We start from the raw sequence: 19,709 nt of genomic DNA, 5'->3' as shown, positions 1-19,709 counted from the left end.
ATCCTGGAGCCCCCACTCATAAGCACCACCTGGTCGCCCTGGCAAACCGGAAGCCCCACATATATTTTTTAACATTGCCTTTATAAAGACAAGAGATGCAACACACATAAAACAAGAATAGAAAGTTTGCCTTCGACACGCCACCCGTAACTCAGCCGGATGCTGGAATGCAGAAGTGTGAATTGGGAGAGGTGGGGCTGAAAGCTATGCACGTTGATGGGCGCACGTTCTTCAGGATGCTGAAAACTATGGGCCATCTGGACTCATGTCTTTGCTGTTAAGCGCCGTTGAGTCAATTCCAACTCACAGAAACCCAGCGTAGGGTTTCCGAGGAGCAGGTGTTGGGTTTGAATCACCACCTTATAGTTCAAACTGATCTGGCGGTCCAGCGCTTATCCTTCAATGCCACACCAGGACACTCATGAGCCCTCAGGTAAAGTGAGTCGTTCAGAGACTGGATGATGAGGGGTGTACACACTGGTGTGTCTGTGTGGTCTGCAGCTGTGATTTATGTTTGCGAACACACACACACAGACACAGACACAGACACAGACACACACACACACACACACACACACACACACGGGACGGGAGAAAACAGCTCTCTCTGAAGAGTCTCCTGTGGAGTTTTCTCTTGAGCTAGTCCATCCCTGAGGCCCAAGAGGCCTTTTTGGCATTCAGAAAGTTCTTCTTTCTCCTAGGAGGAACATGCAAAGAGATCTCTGGCTCTTTGGGACTCCTGAATATAAAGAGCTTTTCTCCTGTGTTTAGTAAGTCAATGGTTTCTGCTCCGATGATGTTCAGTGGGGCCAGCTCGCCGAGGGGTTCCAGGGACAGATGGGGCCAACTTCCTTTTCCAGGGAATACCAGCCTCTCGGTGAGAGGAAGACACGTCTTCTTCAATATTCTAAAGGAAGAACAGAGGATCAAATTCAACATTGTGGCAAGAGATCCTCCAGAGTATATAGGCGGGTCTTTTTGTAGTACATTTCCCCAGGACACTGCCCTAATTATTTTTTCCCACAAATCAAAGGCTTGCGGTAAACTTACACCAAGTGTACCGGCACCACTTTCCCAACATCGTGTGTTCACTTGGTGTCTCTGTGCCACCTGTTGGCCAGTATCACATGATTCCACAGTTTTTCATCATGCACCTGGGAACGTCACAGACTACAGTATATTGTCAACATGATTTTCTATGTAGTGCACGGGGAAACCAAAAAATGCGTGTCATTTGATTTATTGCAATATTCGTTGTGGTAGTTAAAATGGTGCCCACTTGACTGGACCAGGATTGTCAGGGAGATGTACTTCTCCTCTATTGTTAGGTGCCATCGAGTCGGTACCGACTCACAGCGACCTTATGATCCTGGGCCAACCTCTGTGTTGTTGTTGTTAAGTGCTGTCGAGTCGATTCTGACCCATAGTGACCCTGCATAGGGTTTCCAAGGAGCAGCTGGTGAGCTTGAACCACTGACCTTGCAGTTCAAACTGCTATGGTGAGCTCTAATACAATGCAACAGACTTAATGATAGAAGTCAGCTATGATCAGCCAATCAAGTGAAAGGACGTTTCCTTGGGGGTGTGGCCTGTCTGCAATGTACTGGACACTCAGGCAAAGCTTGCTTGTTCTCTGTGGGTCTGGATCTTGCATCTGGCTCAAGTTCTTTGGACTTGAACCAGTGATCTGCCAATAATGGGGGTCCTCGCTTTCTTACCTGTTGGACCTACCTGCCTGCCTGCCATCGGATCTGCCAATCTTGGTTCATTTGACGCAGACTTGGGGCTCTCCCACCTCTCCAATCGTGTGACCCATTTCTTTGATATAAACTTCTCTTTGTAGCTACATAGACAGTGTACTAGCCTGGTGTGGTGCTGTACGATAAGCACTCAACCACAAGGTTAGTTTGAACAGCAAGGCTGGCAGTTCAAATTCACCAGCCACTCCTCAGAAACCCATACAGGGTCACTATGGGTTGGAACTGACTTGATGGCACGTAACAACAACAACATATAAGTTTCATTGGTATTGCTTCTCTGGAGAACCCAGCCTAAGACATTTGCTTTATTGTGGTGGTCTGGAATCGGATCCACAATATCTCCGAGGTCTGCCGATGTTGAGAGTTCTATAAGGAAATCCCCTTTTTGGGTCCTGGAGTGCACAACCAAATACATTTAAAAAGAAGGCTTCCCCGTTTTGTTCACCCTATCACCCCTGAAATTAGGTGGCGTATGTGGCAGTGATGTGCTACAGGATCACTGGTAATATTTCCTAGAGTTTTGCGAGCCAATTCTCATCAAGCCGTCAGCTTGAAATCGGCCAGGGTGAGAGGATTCACATGATGGAAATGCATCAACACTACTAACTGCGCTCCCACACCCGGCAGCAGGCTGTTAAACACTGGCCAGCACATCCTTGGACTCCTGGTGAGGCACTGTAGGATCAGCAATGCACTGCTCACTGCAAGGTCGGTGGTTCAAACCCACTGGCCGCTCCTTGGAAATCCTATACAGAGGCGCTGTGAGTCAGAACTGACTCGGATGCCACTTAACAACAGCAGTAACACACCACTGCCCTGTGCTTCACACTAAAGGAGGGAATGCAAGCAGCCTGGTTTACAAAGCAGTTAGCAGTTAGGCAGAATGCCTTTGGAAGACAGTGACAAGACGTGGTTTGAACCCACAAGTCGCCCTGCTGGGTAAAGATAAGCACATTTGCTTCCTTAGAAGTTGGAGCCTAGGAAACTTATGGGGCAGTTTTTAATGTCCTATTTGGAGGTTAGAATCAATGCGACAGCAATGTTTCTGTTTTGTTTTGTTTCAATCAGTCTGCTTGATGGTACTTGTCTCCACACTGTCTGTACTGAGCTCACTTGGTCAGCTGTCCTTGTCATCTATGCACTGCGCCCCTGACGCTAAAAGGGCATTGTTGTTGTTAAGTGCCATCGAATCGATTCCAACTCATAGTGACCCTGTATAGAGTGTCCGAGGAGTGGCTGGTGAGCTCGAACCACCGACTGACCTTGCAGTTCAAACGACTTTGCAGTCTGACGCATTAGCCCACAGCACCCCACCAGGACTCCACTTTCAAGGGTATTATGGTTCAAATCGACCTTGCAGTCCAGCACATTACCCTACAGTGCCAGGACATTACAAGGGTATTGATGGTGGTGGTTATGTGCCGTGGAGTCAGTTCCGACTCATGGCGACCCTGTACAGGGTTTCCAAGGCTGTAAATCTTTACGGGAGCAGAAAGCCTCATCTTTCTCCCACTGAACCACTGGTAGTTTCAAACTGCTGACCATGAGGTTAGCAGTCCAACTCATAACCACTACGCTACCACAGCTCCTCTACAAGGGTATTGTTGTTGTTGTTGTTAAGTGCCGTCAAGTCGGTTCCGACCCACAGCGACCCTGTATAGGGTTTTCAAGTAGCAGCTGGTGAGCTTGAACCACGGACCTTGCAGTTCAAATGACTTTGCAGTCTGACTGACGCATTATCCCACAGCCCCACACCAGGACTCCACTTACAAGGGTATTAGCTTCTGCGTCAACTAGACTAGGTCAGGATTTCTGGAGGTTTAGTAGTTGGATGTGCTTATTCCCATGGTGATGAAACCTAGTACAGGCATAGTTAGCTTTATGATGAGCAGCTGTGAGCAGCCAATCAATTAAAGGGATGTTTCCTTGGGGGTGTGGTCTACTCCCAATGTAATGAGCAGAGGAACTCCCTCTCTCTCTCTAGAAGAGGACCTGGGACTCTATGATTGTAAGACAAAAAACTTCTCTTTATATATATAATTCCACTCTTTTTTGTTTCTCTAGACACCACTGTAAGCAGAGAAAGTATTTCATGAGGTGGAAGGTTCACAGGTCACAGGTCTGAGGGGGTAGGGGGATAATGGGACCAGTCTGATGGGCCGGATCCACATGTCGTCTGACCTTCTGAGATTCAAGGTGACAGTCCCCACTTCCTGGAAGGTCAGGAGGCTCCAGTGCAGTTCTGGACACAAAACCCAAAGCAAATGCGATTCTGACTCATCCCAACCCTAATGGTCACCTTAGGGTGACGGAGGCTGCAAATCTTTATGGGGAACAGACAGCCTCACTGTTTCCTCGTGAAGGGGCTGGTGAATTTGAACCGACGACCTCGTGGCTAGGGGCTCAATGCTTAACCCACTGCATCACCTTAAAGCTTTTTGTTGTGAGTGTTGAGTATCGGCAAATTGGTTCCAACTCAGAGCGGCCCTGCATAGGGTTTCTGAGGAGCATCTGGTGGGGTTTGAATCACAGACCTTGTAGTTGGTAGGCCAGTGTTTATTACCCTACAGCGCCATACCAGGAAAAGCCTGCATAAACTAGGCTGTTAAGAGCTGTAAAGAAGTCTTCTCATCCCTCTCTATGTAAGCCATTTAAAAAGATCCATTAAAGTCAACACAGTAATTAAAATGCTAATCAGTGTTCAGAGCGCTTTCTCAGTGCGGATAGTTATGGGGCTTATCAGCAGCCTCTACGCCAAGCCCACCTAGAAGAAAGACTTGAAATCTTCAGGGAAGGGAGGGAGGGAGGAAGACTGCAAGCTCACCCTCCTCAGCCCTCAGGAGTGAAAACCAAAACCCATCCCAGTGACCCTGGACAGGGTTTCCGAGGCTGTGGTCCTTCTCCCACACAGTAGCTGGTGAGTTTGAACTGCTGACCAGCAGCCCGGCGCTTACCCCCGTCACCACCAGGGGTCCTCGCAGGGGGTCTCGATTACCTCTCCTTCCTCCGGTGCGCCCAGAGAGCCTTCTGTCGCCCTTGGCTGACAAGATCTCCTCGCAGTCTGCTCTCGAAGGCTCGCCACCAGCCCTGGTGGTCCCTGAAGACAAAAAGCCCGTCTTAGATTGTGACAATTGAATTTTTCAAGTGAATAGTGATCATATTTCTCAAAAAGCAAGATGTGACAAAGTAGCAAAAAAAGGCAGGCAACACATACCCACAAACAGGAGAATCGGCAGAGGACACCATGATTGCGGAGGTGGCTTAAGTGCCTGAGAGTTGGTTCTGACTCTTAACGACACTGTGTACAATTTCTGAGGAGTGGCTGGTGAGTTTGCACCACCAAGCTTGTGGTTCGAACCAATGTTATAGTCCAGTGCTTATCTTACAGTGCCACACCAGGGCTCCTCAACATCATTCGTTGTGGTTGTTGTTAAGTGCCTTCAAGTTGGTTCCGACTCACAGCGACCCTGTTAGGATTTCTGACTGGTGAGTTTGAACTGCCAACTTGTGATTCAATCTGACCTTTTGGTACAGTGTTTATCCTACAGCACCACACCAAGACTCCCCAACATCATTGTTGTTAAGTGTTCTAACACATAGCGACCCTAGATAGGGTTTCAGCTGGTGAGTTTGAACAACTAACCTTACAGTTCAAACCAACTTTGCAATTGAGTGCTTACCTACAGTACCACACACCACAACTCTTCAACATCATTGTCATTGGGGTTGTGAAATGCCATTGAGTTGGCTCTGACTCATAGAGACCCTGTATAGGGTTTCCGGGGAGCGGCTGTTGAGCTTGAACCATCAACCCTGCGGTTCAAACTGATATTGCAGTCCAGCACATTAACTCACAGTGCCACACTAGGACTCCTGGTCAACCTACGGAGGGCAGCACTGACCTCAGGACCAAGCTCAGAAGAGAAGGGGAGGGGAGGTGGGGTGGAAACAGAGGGAGACGGAGAAGTCGTGTCCGGGGAGAGGATTACAATCTTTGACATGAAACAAAATGTGTGACTGGCTGAGTGCAAAACTGAGGCTCTGCTCTGTACACCCTCACCTCACCCACAAGAATCTGCTTTCCAGAAACAAATGAAAATAAAGAACTCTGTGCAGAAAGAGCTAGGGAGTGCACCTGGACATTGACCAAAGGTAGCCAATCAGATGCATGTGATCTAAGTTCAAGGTCACGGGCCTGGTGGCTGTGAGTCAGGGTCACGTGATCTTGAGTCACACTGGAGCACCACACAGATAATCAAATTCCCAAGAGCAGTCCTGCAAGCCCCTTCTAACCTGCAGGGATTGGAAGTATCCGGATTCTGGTCCTTTCCCACTTCTGCAGTCCCGCCTCTGACAGTGATAGCTGGACCTGCCTCCAAGCACCGCCTCCGGGACACAACCTTCCCTCTTACTGCACATAACCCACACCAGGCTGTGAGTGGGCCTTCCACCGGCCTCTGCACTGTGCACATGCTGACGATCAGGAATGACCGTCTCTGGGTTTAGTGCTTAATAAAAGGGTCTCCACAGCTGTGGGATAGATAAAGCACTGGACTGCAAGGTTGGTTTGAATCACAAGGTTGGCGGTTCAAACTCACCAGCTGCTCTATGGAAATCCTATATAGTTGCTATGAATTGCAACCAACTCCACAGCACTTAGGATCAGCACAGGGCTGTGAACCACACGATTGGCAGTTCAAACCCTCCAACTGCTCCTCAGAAACCCTATTCAAGATCTTAACAACATACAGCACTTAACCACAACATGGACAGTGTTTGAACCTGGGGTCTTTATACCCCTAGCATGTAGAGTAGAGCGGCTCTGTACGATTTTCTCAGTTGGAATCCTGGTGTGGCGTTGGGGGTTAATGTGCCACCCGCTGTACAGGGTTTCTGAGGCTGTAAATCTTTAAGGGAACAGAAAGCCTCATCTTTCTTCCACAGAATGGCTGGTGGATTCGAACTGCTGACCTTGAGGTTAGCAGCCCAGGTTGTACTCTACTATGCTATCAGAACTGGTTAGTTGTTGTTGTTGTTGTTAAGTGCCGTCGAGTCAATTCCAATTCATAGCGACGACCCTGTATAAGGTTTCAGAGGAGCTACTGGTGAGCTTGAACCGCCAACCTTGCGGATCAAACTGACCTGTGTATCACACGTGACCAGGTTCACGTATAACACACAATAACATGAATACCACACAGTCACACTCAGTCACACCACATTCACACATACATTGTCACACCAACACACCACACTCCACACACTAACAGGCACACCATATAGTCACACTCGGTTACACACACAACTGTCACACTCACACACACCAACACCACATTCACTCCGTCACACCCCTTCATAAGAACACCCATACCACAGTCATACCCACACAAGCTAACCCACCACACAGTCACACTCACTCCGTCACACCCCCGCATGCAAACACACACCACACACTCACACTCAGTCACACTCACACAGACAAACCACATTTACTCCGTCACACCCCCACAGGCGAACACACACCACACACTCACACTCAGTCACACTCACACAGACAAGCCACATTTACTCTGTCACACCCCCGCATGCTAACATACACCACAGTCATTCAGCTACACCCACACATACACAAAAACACTCACACATACCACAGACACACACAAACTCGCACTTGTTGACACCATACATAATAAATACTCAGTTACACTCACACCACACACACACTACGTACCACACACACACTACGTACCACACACAATTGCACACTCACACAAATGCCACACATTCACAGAACCCTGCCAAGAAACCTCTTCTGGAGGAAGACATAAAACAAAAACCTTCGTTTCTCCAGGTGGTAGAATGGCGCCTACTCCGTTTTTCTTATATTTATATATATGTTGTTGTTGTTGTTAGGTGCCGTCGAGTAGATTCTGACCCATAGCAACCCTGTATAGTGTTTTTGAGGAGGAGCTGGTGAGCTTGAACCGCCGACCTTGCAGTTCAAATGGCTTTGTAGTCTGGTGCATTAACCCATTAATCACAGCGCCACACCAGGATTCTCTCTCTCTCTCCATATATATATATATATATATATACACACACACACACACACACACACACACACATATGTATTATGCTTTCCTGAATGGGTGCATCGGACAGATATAGGGCACAGGTTAACTGATTTTGTTAAGATTCGACTTTTTAAAAAAAAATAAACGACTAAAATGAAAATTGTGGAGAACATACTTGGGCCTGTTGTTAGGTGCTGCTGAATCAGTTCCGACTCACAGAGATCCCACACACAGCAGAATGAACCCCTGCCCGGTCCTCTGTCATCTTCATTCACACTGGTGAGATCTGAGTCTACTGTTACTGCCACCATGTCCATTCATATTGCTGGGCGTCTTCCTCTTCTTCACTGACCCTACAGTGGTCCTGGGGACTGGTCCCTCCTGATAACATGTCCAAAGTATGAGAGACGAAGTCTGGTCATCCTGGCCTCCAAGGAGCACTCTGGCTGCACTTCTTCCAACACAGATCTGTTGGTTCTTTTAGCAACTCATGGCACTTTCAATATTCTCATCCAACACCATAACTCAGAGGCATCAATTCTTCTACGGTCTTCCTTATTCGCTGTCCAGCTTTCGCAAGCATATGAGGTTATTGAAAACACTAAGGTTTGGGTCACGCGCACCTTAGTCCTCAAACTGACATCTTTGCCTACAGTGACTTAAATATATGTCACTATGATCCTTTTGGCTGTCACTTATCCCTGGAACGATGGCAAGCCCTCAGGGAAAGGCCTCTGTGTGTGCCAGACCATTGTGCATCCTGCACACCCCCCAACACACACACAGACACTTTCTTTAGGGATCCAGTCATAGCTGTCCACTGGCAGCCCCACAGACCCTGCACTCACCTCCTCCTGCCCAGCTCGCCCTGCTCCCCGCTGCTGTCATTCTCCGCAGTGACCATGTAGTCAGCATGTTTCTCGCTGACTGCGTCCAGTGCAGAGAGCAGTTCGGGCTGTGAGGCTGCCGGCTGGACCACACTCAGGAGGCGACGCAGTGTGGCCCCTGGCACCATGGCCAGCTTCACGAGGTAGGATGCCAGTCTCAGTTCCTGGTGGAGTTAACAGAGGGAGTTCAAATGTTACCACCTCTCACCTTGTTGGGCACCTGTGTTTAATTTATGACATGCTGAGGGCATTTTTGTCCCCGAGTGATGAATATTTAAGTAACTCAGTCTTAAAAAACATGCTCCCGAATTCACAGACCTGTCAAAAATTCTATTTAGTCAGCAGCCCTGGTTCCCCACAGTATTTCTAGAGGCTCCATCCATTCTTGAAGCTAACTGTTCTCAGCTTGGATCACCAGAAGGAAAACCATGGATGGCTGGAAGGCCAATTAAAGACCCTTCTTCCCACTCAAGCTCCCTGAGGCAGGAGAGTAAGGGTGGTGCACACCCTGGAAACAACCGGCATGTCCCTCAATGGTGATGGGCTATGCCAGACTGTGGTATACCACACTGTAGTGAAAAACACCCAGCAATGGATGCTGGAGCTCTGGACTGCATGCAAAAGGTCATGTCCAGTGGACGTTGGAGCTCTGGACTGCACACAAAAGGCCCGTGTCCAGTGGACACTAGAGCTCTGGAGCGCACGCAAAAATCCCATGACTAATGGACCCTGGGGCTCTGGACTACATGCAAAAGGCTGACCTCCAATGGATGCTGGAGCTCTGGACCACATGCAAAAGGCCCATGTCCAACATCACATACTATGTTACACCAAGGATCTAATTTCCCCAACATGAAACCGTCTAGAGATAGAGAATGCTGATTGCCAGAGGTCAGAGACAGCAGTGGGGAAGAGATACCTATGACCACAAGCTCAGTCTTCATCAGCTGCCATCAAGTGGGTCCCCAACTCATGACAACCCCAAGCAACAACCCCTGGATCTGCACCGTCACTACGGTTGGTTGTGGATTGGATGGACTATTGTGATTTCACTGGGTTGGGTTTTCACGGGCTGGTTTTCAGCAAGAGATCACCAGGCCTTTCTCCCTAGTCTTATTCGGGATGCTGCACTGTTCAACAACACACAAGTCCCCTCTATTTGTGCACAGATGGTACACAAGATGCGCTGGCCAGAAATGACACCTGGGATCCCAAATGGAAGGTGGGTAATCTACCACTGAACCACCACACCCCTAATGTTAGGGGGGAAAACAGGGAGGTTTCTGTGGTGAGGGGATGGTGGTACATCTGGATTATGGAAGTCATTATGGGAATCCACGCATGATGTAAAATGATATAAACGGTAAGCACAATCCACCCCAATCATCTCATATGTATGGAAAAGCTGGACCATGAATCAGGAAAAGTGAAGAAAGAGTGACACATTTGGATTATCATGTTAGCAAAGAATATTCAAAGTACCATGGACTGCAAGATGAATGAAAAACCAAAAAACAAAAAAACATGTGTTGGAAGAAGGACAGCCAGAATGCTATTTGGAGGCGAAGATGGTAAGACTCCACCTCTCGTACTTTGGAAATGTTATCAGGAAACACCAGTCCTTGGCAAAGGACATCGTGCTTGGCAAAATAGAGGGTTGATGAAAATGGTAAGAGTCCCCACTGCCAAGGAGATGGACGGACACAGTGGCTGAAACAATGGGCTGGTCCGGAACACCAGCTGGGGACATGACTCAGGGCAGGCCAGTGTTTTGTTCCGTTGTGAAAAGGGTCACTATGAGTCGGAGCGGACTCCATAGCACCTAAAAACAAGAAGCTCCTAGGACTGTGAGGAAACAAATTTCTGTTTTTGTCAAAGCCATCCATTCATGGTAATTCCGTGTCGGTGTTGTTAGGTGCTGGCAGGTTGATTCCGACTCATTGCCACCTGGTATATGGTTTCCGAGTTGCGGTGGTGGGTTTTAACCGTTGACCTTATGGTTGGCAGTCCAGTGCTTACTCTACAGCTCCACACTAAGACTCAGTAACTAAGACATGGAAGTAGTCACACTGATTTTCCATTCCATTCATGAATAGAGAGGAAGTACCTTGTTTGAAGGGGGTTGTGCACAGGCGGGAAATGCCACCAGTAGAACATTTAAAGGGAGTGAAAACAGACCGGAAACCCAGACTGGCAGGGGGTCGTTGGCTAAGTCACACCAGCTCTCTGACGCTCTGTTTCTTCATCTAAAAAATGACAATCCCATCCACACCCCACCTCAGCACGGGGCACCTGAGGCACCTGTGATTCTTAGAGGGCTAAAGAGTTTGAAGCACTGTGATGAGCATGAACTTGGAGGATGTCTCTTAATATTGCACAAAATATGGGGGGAAAAGAACTGTCAACATTTCACAAATACAAACACATGGACATTAGCCCTCACTCTGATCTTACAACTCAAGCCAATTGTGGCTGGAGATGGTCTACCAGCAGGAAACAAAATGGCGCCAGTCCATTTCTGGAGGGATTCCTTCATCTTCTCTGGCCCTTTGCTTCACAAATCATGAAGTCCATTTCAGGCAACTGGTCCTTCCTGAACACATGTCCAAAGCAGTAGAAGTCTCACCTCACTGGGTTCTGTTTGACTATTCCACTTCTTACTACCAGTTTTAACCAACTGCTGGTCTAGACAAAGCTGACCCACGGCGCTCCCGTGTGGGTCAGAGTAGAACTGGGCTCTGTTGGGCTTTCAATGGCTGAACTTTCAGAAACTGATCACCAGATTTTGACCTCTGAGGCACCTCTGGGTGGATTTGAACCTCCAAACCTGTCAGTTAGCAGCTGGGCACATTCACCACGTACACCCCCTGGAGACCCCAGGGCTGTTATCTGAAGTGGGGATTGGACAAGGATTTGTATGAAAAGGTGGATAATGAGAGATCCTGCCCAATAGCAAAGTTAGGAGTGGTGTGTCCAGGGCAGGAAGATATTTATAAATCCAGGCTCCCAAGCTAACGGTCACCTCAGAGGGAAAGGGCTGTGGGGTGGGCTAGGGAGGGATGTTCTTACCTGTCCATACAGGGTCATGAAGGTCTCAGTCTCCATGTTTTCCAGCAAATCTTCAAGTACAACACAATTCTGTTCCTCTTGTCTCAAACTAGAATAAAGGAAAATCTACATGAGTCCACTTTTGCTATAAAGTATAGCTGGGAAAGGGGCTATCTGGTTTAATAACAAAGAACCACAAATCTAGCCCACAGGGTCTTTATTGTTGACACCCACATGAAGAGGGTCATTCGAATTGCATGGAACCTGATGCCCTGGAGTCTATTTTAACTCACAGCGCCCCATGTGCTTCAGAGCAGAACTGCACTCCTTAGGTTTTCAAAGGCCGATTGTTTGGAAATGGGTCTCCTTGGCTGCTCCTTTTTTTTTTTTTGTTTATATGATATCGGATGTCACCATTGGCGGGAACTGCATGGAGGGGTGCAGAATCTCTGTACTGTTTTTGCAACTTCTGTGACCCTCTAATTGTTTCCAAATAAAAAGTTAAAAGCATATGATGCTGTAGAGTCAGTTCCAACTCATAGCGACCCTGTACAGGGTTTCCAAGGCTGTAAATCTTTACGGGAGCAGAAAGCCTCATCTTTCTCCCATGGGACTGTTGGTAGTTTCGAACTGCTGACCTTGAGGTTCGCAGCCCAATTCATAACCACTACGCTACCAGAGCTCCTTATATGATGCTTACTAGGCCCTAGTGGTATTTTAAGAAAAAGGTAAAGCAGATGAACTGACAGGGAAGACAAAGTGTGTTAAAAAGCCGACAGCTCCGACAGGTGTGTGAGAGCCTAGGTAGAGGACACCTCACTGGGTGTTAGAGGCTTGGGTGTCCCCTGGCCTGTGGTGGACAGATGCAGCCCTGAGTTTACCTCAGAGCCCTCGGTTTACCTCTGCTGGTGGTTCTCCAGAATCTTCCGAGCCTTACTCAGAGCCCACTGCAGGACGGCAGAGACCTGCCCTTCGGCGCCCACCTCCGCAGGTGTGTTTGGGAGCCCGAGCTCCTCAGCGCTCCACCGCTGCTGACTTGTCAGACCTTGCTGCTGCTGAACTGCGTCCTGTTGTACCAGCCGCTCCTCCAGCTTCCTCTCCAACTCCAGTAGCTCCTGCAGACACAGGGGGCGGTGCTGAATCCCACCACGGGGCTGCTTCTCACCTGCCTCCCCCATCCAGCTGTGACTGCAGCATCCCAGGTCCCCACGACTTGGCACATGCTGCTTCTCCATCTGTCTGACTGATTGATAGACTCAATGATGCTCCCCAAAGAGGCCTGTTCAAGTCCTCACCCTTGACCCTGTTTGGAGATAAGAGTCTTTTAAGAGGTCATTGGTTAGACGTTAGTCAGACAACCCTAGTCTGAGATGGTAGCTAACAACAACAGCTCACCTCAAATGAACATTTTCACAACACAAAATTGATCGTGAGGGATTAGTTGTTGTTGTTAAGTGCTGTTGAGTCAGTTCCGACCCATAGCGACCCTGTATCGGGTTTCCAAGGAGCAGCTGGTGAGCCTGAACTGCCAAAATTGCAATTCAAACGGTCTTGGAGTCTGGTGCATTAACCAGACAGATCCAGGGAAGACTGATGCCAAGATGCATGGAGATCTCCAACTAAAGCTGGACCTAAGGATGCTGGAGGGAGACAAGGGCCTTTCCCCAGAGCTGGATCTGAGTGGACTTCTAGCCTCCTAAATGTGAGAGAAGAAACTTCTGTTTGTGAAAGCCACCCCCCTGTGGTATTCCTGTTAGAACGGCACTCGAGAGCCAAGGCAGGTCCTAAACAGGGACTTGTAACCAGGTAAGAGCTGTAATGAAAGACCGCCCTCTCCTTTACCATCCCATGTGGAAACACGACCGAACACAGACTTTACAAAAGCGCCAAATTGGGTTTTTCAAACAGAGTTTTCAGCAGTGTACTCTGTCAAACCTTCAGCCACATGCAAACCAGAGTCTGGGATAGATGTCTGCTACGACGCTGGCCCCGGTCCATTTCTGGGGAGAGGGGCTTGAGTCAGTCTAGTCAGTGTCCCCAGGGAAGGTGAGGGACAAAACAGTGATGTCAGAGGGCCAAACGCTTCCTCCTTCTGTTTTTCCACCCTGCTCACATCCTCGCTGGGTTTCTTATGTCCATTTCTTTCCTGGCCCACCCGCCCCCTGCCTTCTGAGCTTTGCTTTTGGGCAAATCCTGCTCTTTTGGTATCATGACTGACTAGCGTTGACAAAGAATATTAGCTACACCAGGGACTACCAGAAGAAGGAACATGGTTTGGAAGAAGTACAGCCAGAATGTGTCTTAGGAGCAAGAATGGCGAGACTCCATCTCATGAACTTTGGAACTGTCACCAGGAGGGACCAGTCCCTGGAGAAGGACATGATGCTTGGGGAGAAAAAGAAGGCTCTCAGTGAGGCGGATTGGTACAGTGTCTGCAACCATGAGCTCAAAGACAACAACGGTTGTGAAGTGGGAGTAGGACCAGGCAGTGTTTCATTCTGTTGTATTTAGGGTCACTATGCATGGGACTTGGCGCCACCTGAGAAGACCAAAGACCACAACCTTCGGAAAAAGTTGCACCTCAATGTAAAGCAAACAAAAGTCCTCACCAACCCATAGCATTGGCCTTTTTTTTTTTTTTTGATACAGTGACTGTGAATTTCTTCCATCTTCTTGTGATGCTTTCTGCATCGTTCAATAGTTTGCCCATGGAATCCTTCAATATTGCAAGTCGAAGCTTGAATTTTTCAGTTCTTTCAGCTTGAGAAATTGCTGAACATGTTCTTCCGTTTTAGTTTTCTAATTCCAGGTCTTTGGGATGTCATCCCACAACTCTTCTGTTCATTAGTCATTGGTGTCTAATGCATTGAATCAGTTCTTAAGATGGTCTCTAAATTCAGATGGGATATATTTTGGCTCTTGCAGATTTGTTTTAATTTGCTTCAGCTTCCAGCCTGAACTTGCATATGAGCAATTGATGGTCTGTTCCACAGAAGACCCTTGTGAGGTGTCCTTGAGTTGGTTCTGACTCGTAGCCACCCCAAGTACCACAGAATGAAACACTGTCTGGTCCTGGGCCATCCTCACAATTTTTGCTTTGCTTGACACGACTGTTGCATCCACCTTGTTAATTCATCTCCTTGAGGGTCTTCCTCTTCTTCGCTGACCTTCTACATTACTAAGTATAATGTCCCTCCCTCTCTAGGGACTGGTGCCTCCTGATAACATGTCCAATGTGTATAAGAAGCAGTCCTGCTTCTAAGGCCCACTCTGGTTGTCTTTTCTCCAAGATAGCTTTGTACGTTCTTCTGGCAGTCCTAGGTACTTTCAATAGTCTCTGCCAACACCATAATTCCAGAATAGATTCTTCTCTGGTCTTCCTTCTTCATCATCCAGCTTTCAAATGCAAATGCAGTAATTGGGAATACCCTGGCTTGTGTTGGGTGTACCTTAGTCCTCAAGTGACATCTTTGCTTTGAACACTTTAAAGAAGTCTTCAACAGCTGTTGCTGTCCAACGCACTGAGTCATTATTTGGCTGAAATGAAGTGGAAGGTCAGCAAAAAAGAGAAGGACCCCCAGCGAGATGGATTGTAACAGCAGTAATGGGCTCAAGTATAGCAACCATTGTGAAGAGAGCACAAGAGTGGGCAGTGTTTCATTCTGTTGTGCATAAGGTCACTGTGAGTCGGTCCAGACTCAAGGGCACCTAACAACAACAACCTGTAAAAATCCCAAGGTGCCCAGATTGAGACTATTGAGAATATTTTCTTCTGCCGTGGCCCAGGGCAGCCTGCCAACCCACTCAGTTAGCAATGAAGCACTTTAACCTCTGCTCCACCAGGGATCCTTATTAACTAACCAAGTTGGAGATTCCCTGACTGTATGTACTCTAATACATCTGAACTCCTTCCCTATGTTAGAGAGGTCTTTGATTACAAATTCAAGGAGAAGTATCCCCACACACCTGGACCAGGTGTGGAGCCAGACAGTTTGTCTTTATCACTTCCTTTTGCCAACAGATGACTTTCTCTTCCCTCCCAAGTGTCCCTGAGCACCCTACCGCATCACAGCATCCTCAGGCCTCATCGACCGTTCCCCCAATTAAGCCCAAAACCACAGGTTCAAGATTTCAGCGTTGGCTCCCACGGGAGAATAAGTTCTTGAAATTGCCTACATCTTTGTGATTTCAGCTTAATCTTTGGCCCTTGGGGATTTTCCATATTCTCACGGGAAATGTGGAAAGCATTACCCCCCACCCCCCCCAAAAAAAAGAGTTTACGAATTCTGACTGGCTCAGCATTTGAATATTTCATGCTCAAATACCCACAATGCTTTGTGCTGCTGTGGAAGAGTCCACCTCCAACTCACGGTGACCTCATGCACTCTAGGATCCAACTGCTGTAAGCCAGAGGGTTTTCATGGGTGGATTACCAGGTCTTTCTTACTAGTCTCTCTTAGTCTGGAAGCTCTGCTGAAACCTGCTCAGCCTTATCATAACATGGAAGACTCTACTGAAAGGCTGGTGGTGGCTGTGTCCAAGGTGCACTGGTTGGAAATCGAACTTGGGTCTCCGGCATGGGAGGCGGTATCTCTACCACTGAGTCACTGGGGTCCTCAGTAATGCCTGTTTCCTTTCAACACTAAAATGGTTATCAGAGTGCAGGGCACTTAGATTCTGCCTGAAAATAGTCCTGTATTCTCCAGAGATTCCTAGCATATTCCTTTTTGACGAGATGACATAAACCCTCCCCGGATGTCTCAACAGGTGAGGCTCACGAATGTGTCACAGCGGGTAAAGATTCCATTTCTTCTTCTTGTCACTTATCTGTCGAGTGATCTTGACAAAAATCACCTGTTCAGTCAGAATCTGTTTTTTCACCTAGGGATTGTGTATAACCTTCTTCATGGTTGTTGTTGATAAGTGCTGTTGAGTTGATTCCTACTCATAACGACCCTATATAGGGTTTCCAAAGAGCAGCTGATAACTTTGAACTGCCGACCCTGTGGTTCAAACTGACCTTCCAGTCCAAGCACACCACCTCAGGACCCCTTTAAGGGATAGCTCAATAATCTATTCCAGGACCCCTCTATGGGATAGCTCAATAATCTATTCCAGGACCCCTCTATGGGATAGCTCAATAATCTGTTCCAGGACCCCCTTTATGGGATAGCTCAATAATCTGCTCCAGGACCCCTTTAAGGGCCAGCTCAATAATCTGCTGGTATAATGTGTGACAAAAAGTATGATGATAAAGCAGTAAAAACTGCAACTTATTAATAATTATGCTGGAAGCATTTTTAGCATAATTAACAAAAGAAATCTTAGTGTCTTAATGAAAGCAGGTCCAGTCACAGCTTACCAATGCCTGCCTACCACACACCAGGTACTCAGTCAGCATGAGCTCCTTTCTCCTTGCCAACAATAATTAGTATGACAGGAATATAGGAAATTCTAAAATCTATGTATCATTGTGGTTGTTGTTGTTGTTAAGTGCCATCAAGTCGGTTCGGTTCTAACCCATAGTGACGCTGTATAGAGTTTCCGAGGAGCAGCTGGTGGATTTGAACTACCCACCTCACGGTTCAAACTAACCTTGCAGTTCTGTGTATATCCTACAGCACCTCACCAGGATTGTTGTTGGTTGGTTGGTTGTGTGGAGTTGGTTCCAGCTCACAGCAACCCTGTATAGTTTCCCATATAAAGTAAATCTTTATGGGAGCAAAAAACCTCATCTTTCTCCCTCACAATGGCTGGTAGTTTTGAACTGCTGACCTTGAGGTTAGCAGACCAACTCATAACCACTATGCTACCAGAACTCCTTGTTAAGATTATTGTTGTTGTTATTAGGTGCCATCGAGTCGGTACCGACTCACAGTTAGGTGCTGTTAAGTCACAATGCCCAACAGAAGGAAACAGGCCATCCTCATGATTGTCACATTAATCTCGTTAGGGACCTTCATCTTCTTTGCTGACTCTCACCCTCCACTTTACAAACCATGATGTCTTTCTCCAGGGACTGGTTCCTCCTGACAACATGTCTCTCCATCCTGGCTTCTAAGGAGCTGGACTTCTTCCAACACAGATTGGTTTGCTCTTCTGGCAGTCCATGGTACTTTCAATATTCTTCCCCCACACCATAACTCGATTTTTCTCCAGTCTTCCTTATTCACTGTCCAACCTTCACATGAGGCTATTGTACCTTAGTCCTCAAAATGACAGTTTGCTCTTGAACACTTTAAAGAGGCCTTGCGCAGTCGATCGGCCTGATGCAATGCATGTTATGGCTGTTGCTCTGTGCCGTGGAGTGTTGGTTCTGATTCATCACAGCCCTGTATAGAGTCTCTGAAGATCAGCTGGTGGGTTTGAACTACTGAACTTGCTGTTAACAGTCCAGTGCTTATCCTACAACACCACACAAGGACTCCAATACGTAAGAGTCTTAAGATCAGTGCTCAAAACCCTAACTACATGTCTTTTGTTTTGTGAACATGCCACTTGGGCCTTGAAAAGTATAGCCGGGAGGAAAAATGAGTGACATAAATGGTTAAGCACTTGACTACTAACTGGAAAGTCGGTGGTTCAAACCCACCCAAAGGTACCTCAGAAGGCAGGCCTGCCAATCTGTCTCTGAAAAGTCACAGCTTTGAAAACTCTACAGAGTAGTTGTACCCCATATTTGTGGGGTTACCATGAGCCAGAACAAGCTCTACAGCAAGAAACAAGGAAAAATGGTTGTAATTATTGGCTGTTGCTAAGTTTAGTCAAGTCAGTTCCGACTCACAGCAACTTGCATAGGATTTCTGAGGAGTGGCTGGTGAGTTTGAACTGCTGACCTTGACTTTAGCAATCCAGTGCTTATCCTACAGGGCCATACCAGGACTCCAGTAACAACTGTAGAGATGGAAAAATATAAAGTAAACCCATTGCTTCTGCTGAAAAAAGCAGACTTTGAAAACCAAGTGGATCATAATTCTACTGTGAGACACATACAGCAGCTATTGGTTTCCTTGGTTCTCGTTTTGTTTTGTTAAGACGCCGTTCATTGAAAGATGAATGCATCTTATTTGGTAAAGTAGAAGGTCAGAGAAAGCAGACACTCCGTGAGATGCTACAACCAGAGACTCAAACACACAAGCAATCAGGAAGTGGTGCAGGGTTGTACATACGGTCACCAAGAGCTGGAACCGACCCAACGACAAGTAACAACACAACAATTAAGAGGCACACAGCTATTTTCCACAACACGAGGAAAGCAGCAGTGTTGTTTTTGCTAGCTGCTGTGTTGTTGTGGTTGTTGTTAAGGTCTATCAAATCGGTTCCGACTCATAGAGACTCTGTATAGGGTTTCCAAGGAGCGGCTGGTGAGTTTGAACAGCTGACCTTGCGGTCCAGCGTATTATCCCACAGCGCCACACCAGGACTCCAATTGCTGTACAGTCCTTGGCTCAGACTCACAGTGACGTTATATTGTGCCGTCTTCCTCATCCATCAACGCCAACGTCATTCTGATGTACTCTTTACTGCAAGACACGTCCAAGTTTCAAAGAAGTAAAAATTCACAGTTTCCCATGGCGTCAACCCTGACTCCTGGTCACCCCGTGTGTGTCAGGGTACAACTGTGCTCCATAGGGTGTTCCATGGCTGTTTTGTTGGAAGAAGATCACCAGGCCTTTCTTTGGAGGTACCTCGGGGTAAATTGAACCTCCAATCTTTCAGTCAGCAGCATGCTGTTTGCACCATCCAGGGACTCTCTTAGAGTCCATGAAACGCCACAGTCTTGGGATGAGAAAGTGTACAATGCTTCATGCTGCCTCACTGACCCTTCCCTTGCAAAACAGCAGAGCAGGGGTGACCAGCAGGACCACGGGAGTGTGAAAAAAGTGGGGGAAGCCCGATGAGGTGGTGGTGGTCGGGGCTTAGCCTTGTGACCCCGTGTG

The 19,709-nt window shown here is 47.5% G+C and overlaps 1 protein-coding gene across 1 annotated transcript in view; it reads right to left on the bottom strand.

Moving 5' to 3' along the window:
- Positions 1–639: 639 nt before the first annotated feature.
- Positions 640–19,709, bottom strand: part of EVC2 (Ellis van Creveld syndrome 2) — a 158,481-nt gene continuing 139,411 nt past the window's right edge. Inside the window, exons 19-23 of the mRNA XM_006874141.1 lie at positions 12,670–12,884; positions 11,791–11,878; positions 8,683–8,885; positions 4,756–4,857; positions 640–907 (exon numbers count right to left, since the gene is read on the bottom strand). Coding sequence (XP_006874203.1) covers positions 640–907; positions 4,756–4,857; positions 8,683–8,885; positions 11,791–11,878; positions 12,670–12,884 — 876 coding nt within the window. The remainder of the gene's footprint in view (positions 908–4,755; positions 4,858–8,682; positions 8,886–11,790; positions 11,879–12,669; positions 12,885–19,709) is intronic.

The sequence above is a fragment of the Chrysochloris asiatica genome, unplaced genomic scaffold (assembly GCF_000296735.1).
Source record: "Chrysochloris asiatica unplaced genomic scaffold, ChrAsi1.0 scaffold00262, whole genome shotgun sequence".
Classification (NCBI taxonomy): Eukaryota; Metazoa; Chordata; class Mammalia; order Afrosoricida; family Chrysochloridae; genus Chrysochloris; species Chrysochloris asiatica.
Note: the sequence above shows the minus strand (reverse complement) of the source record. Positions and strands in the feature narration are given on the sequence as shown.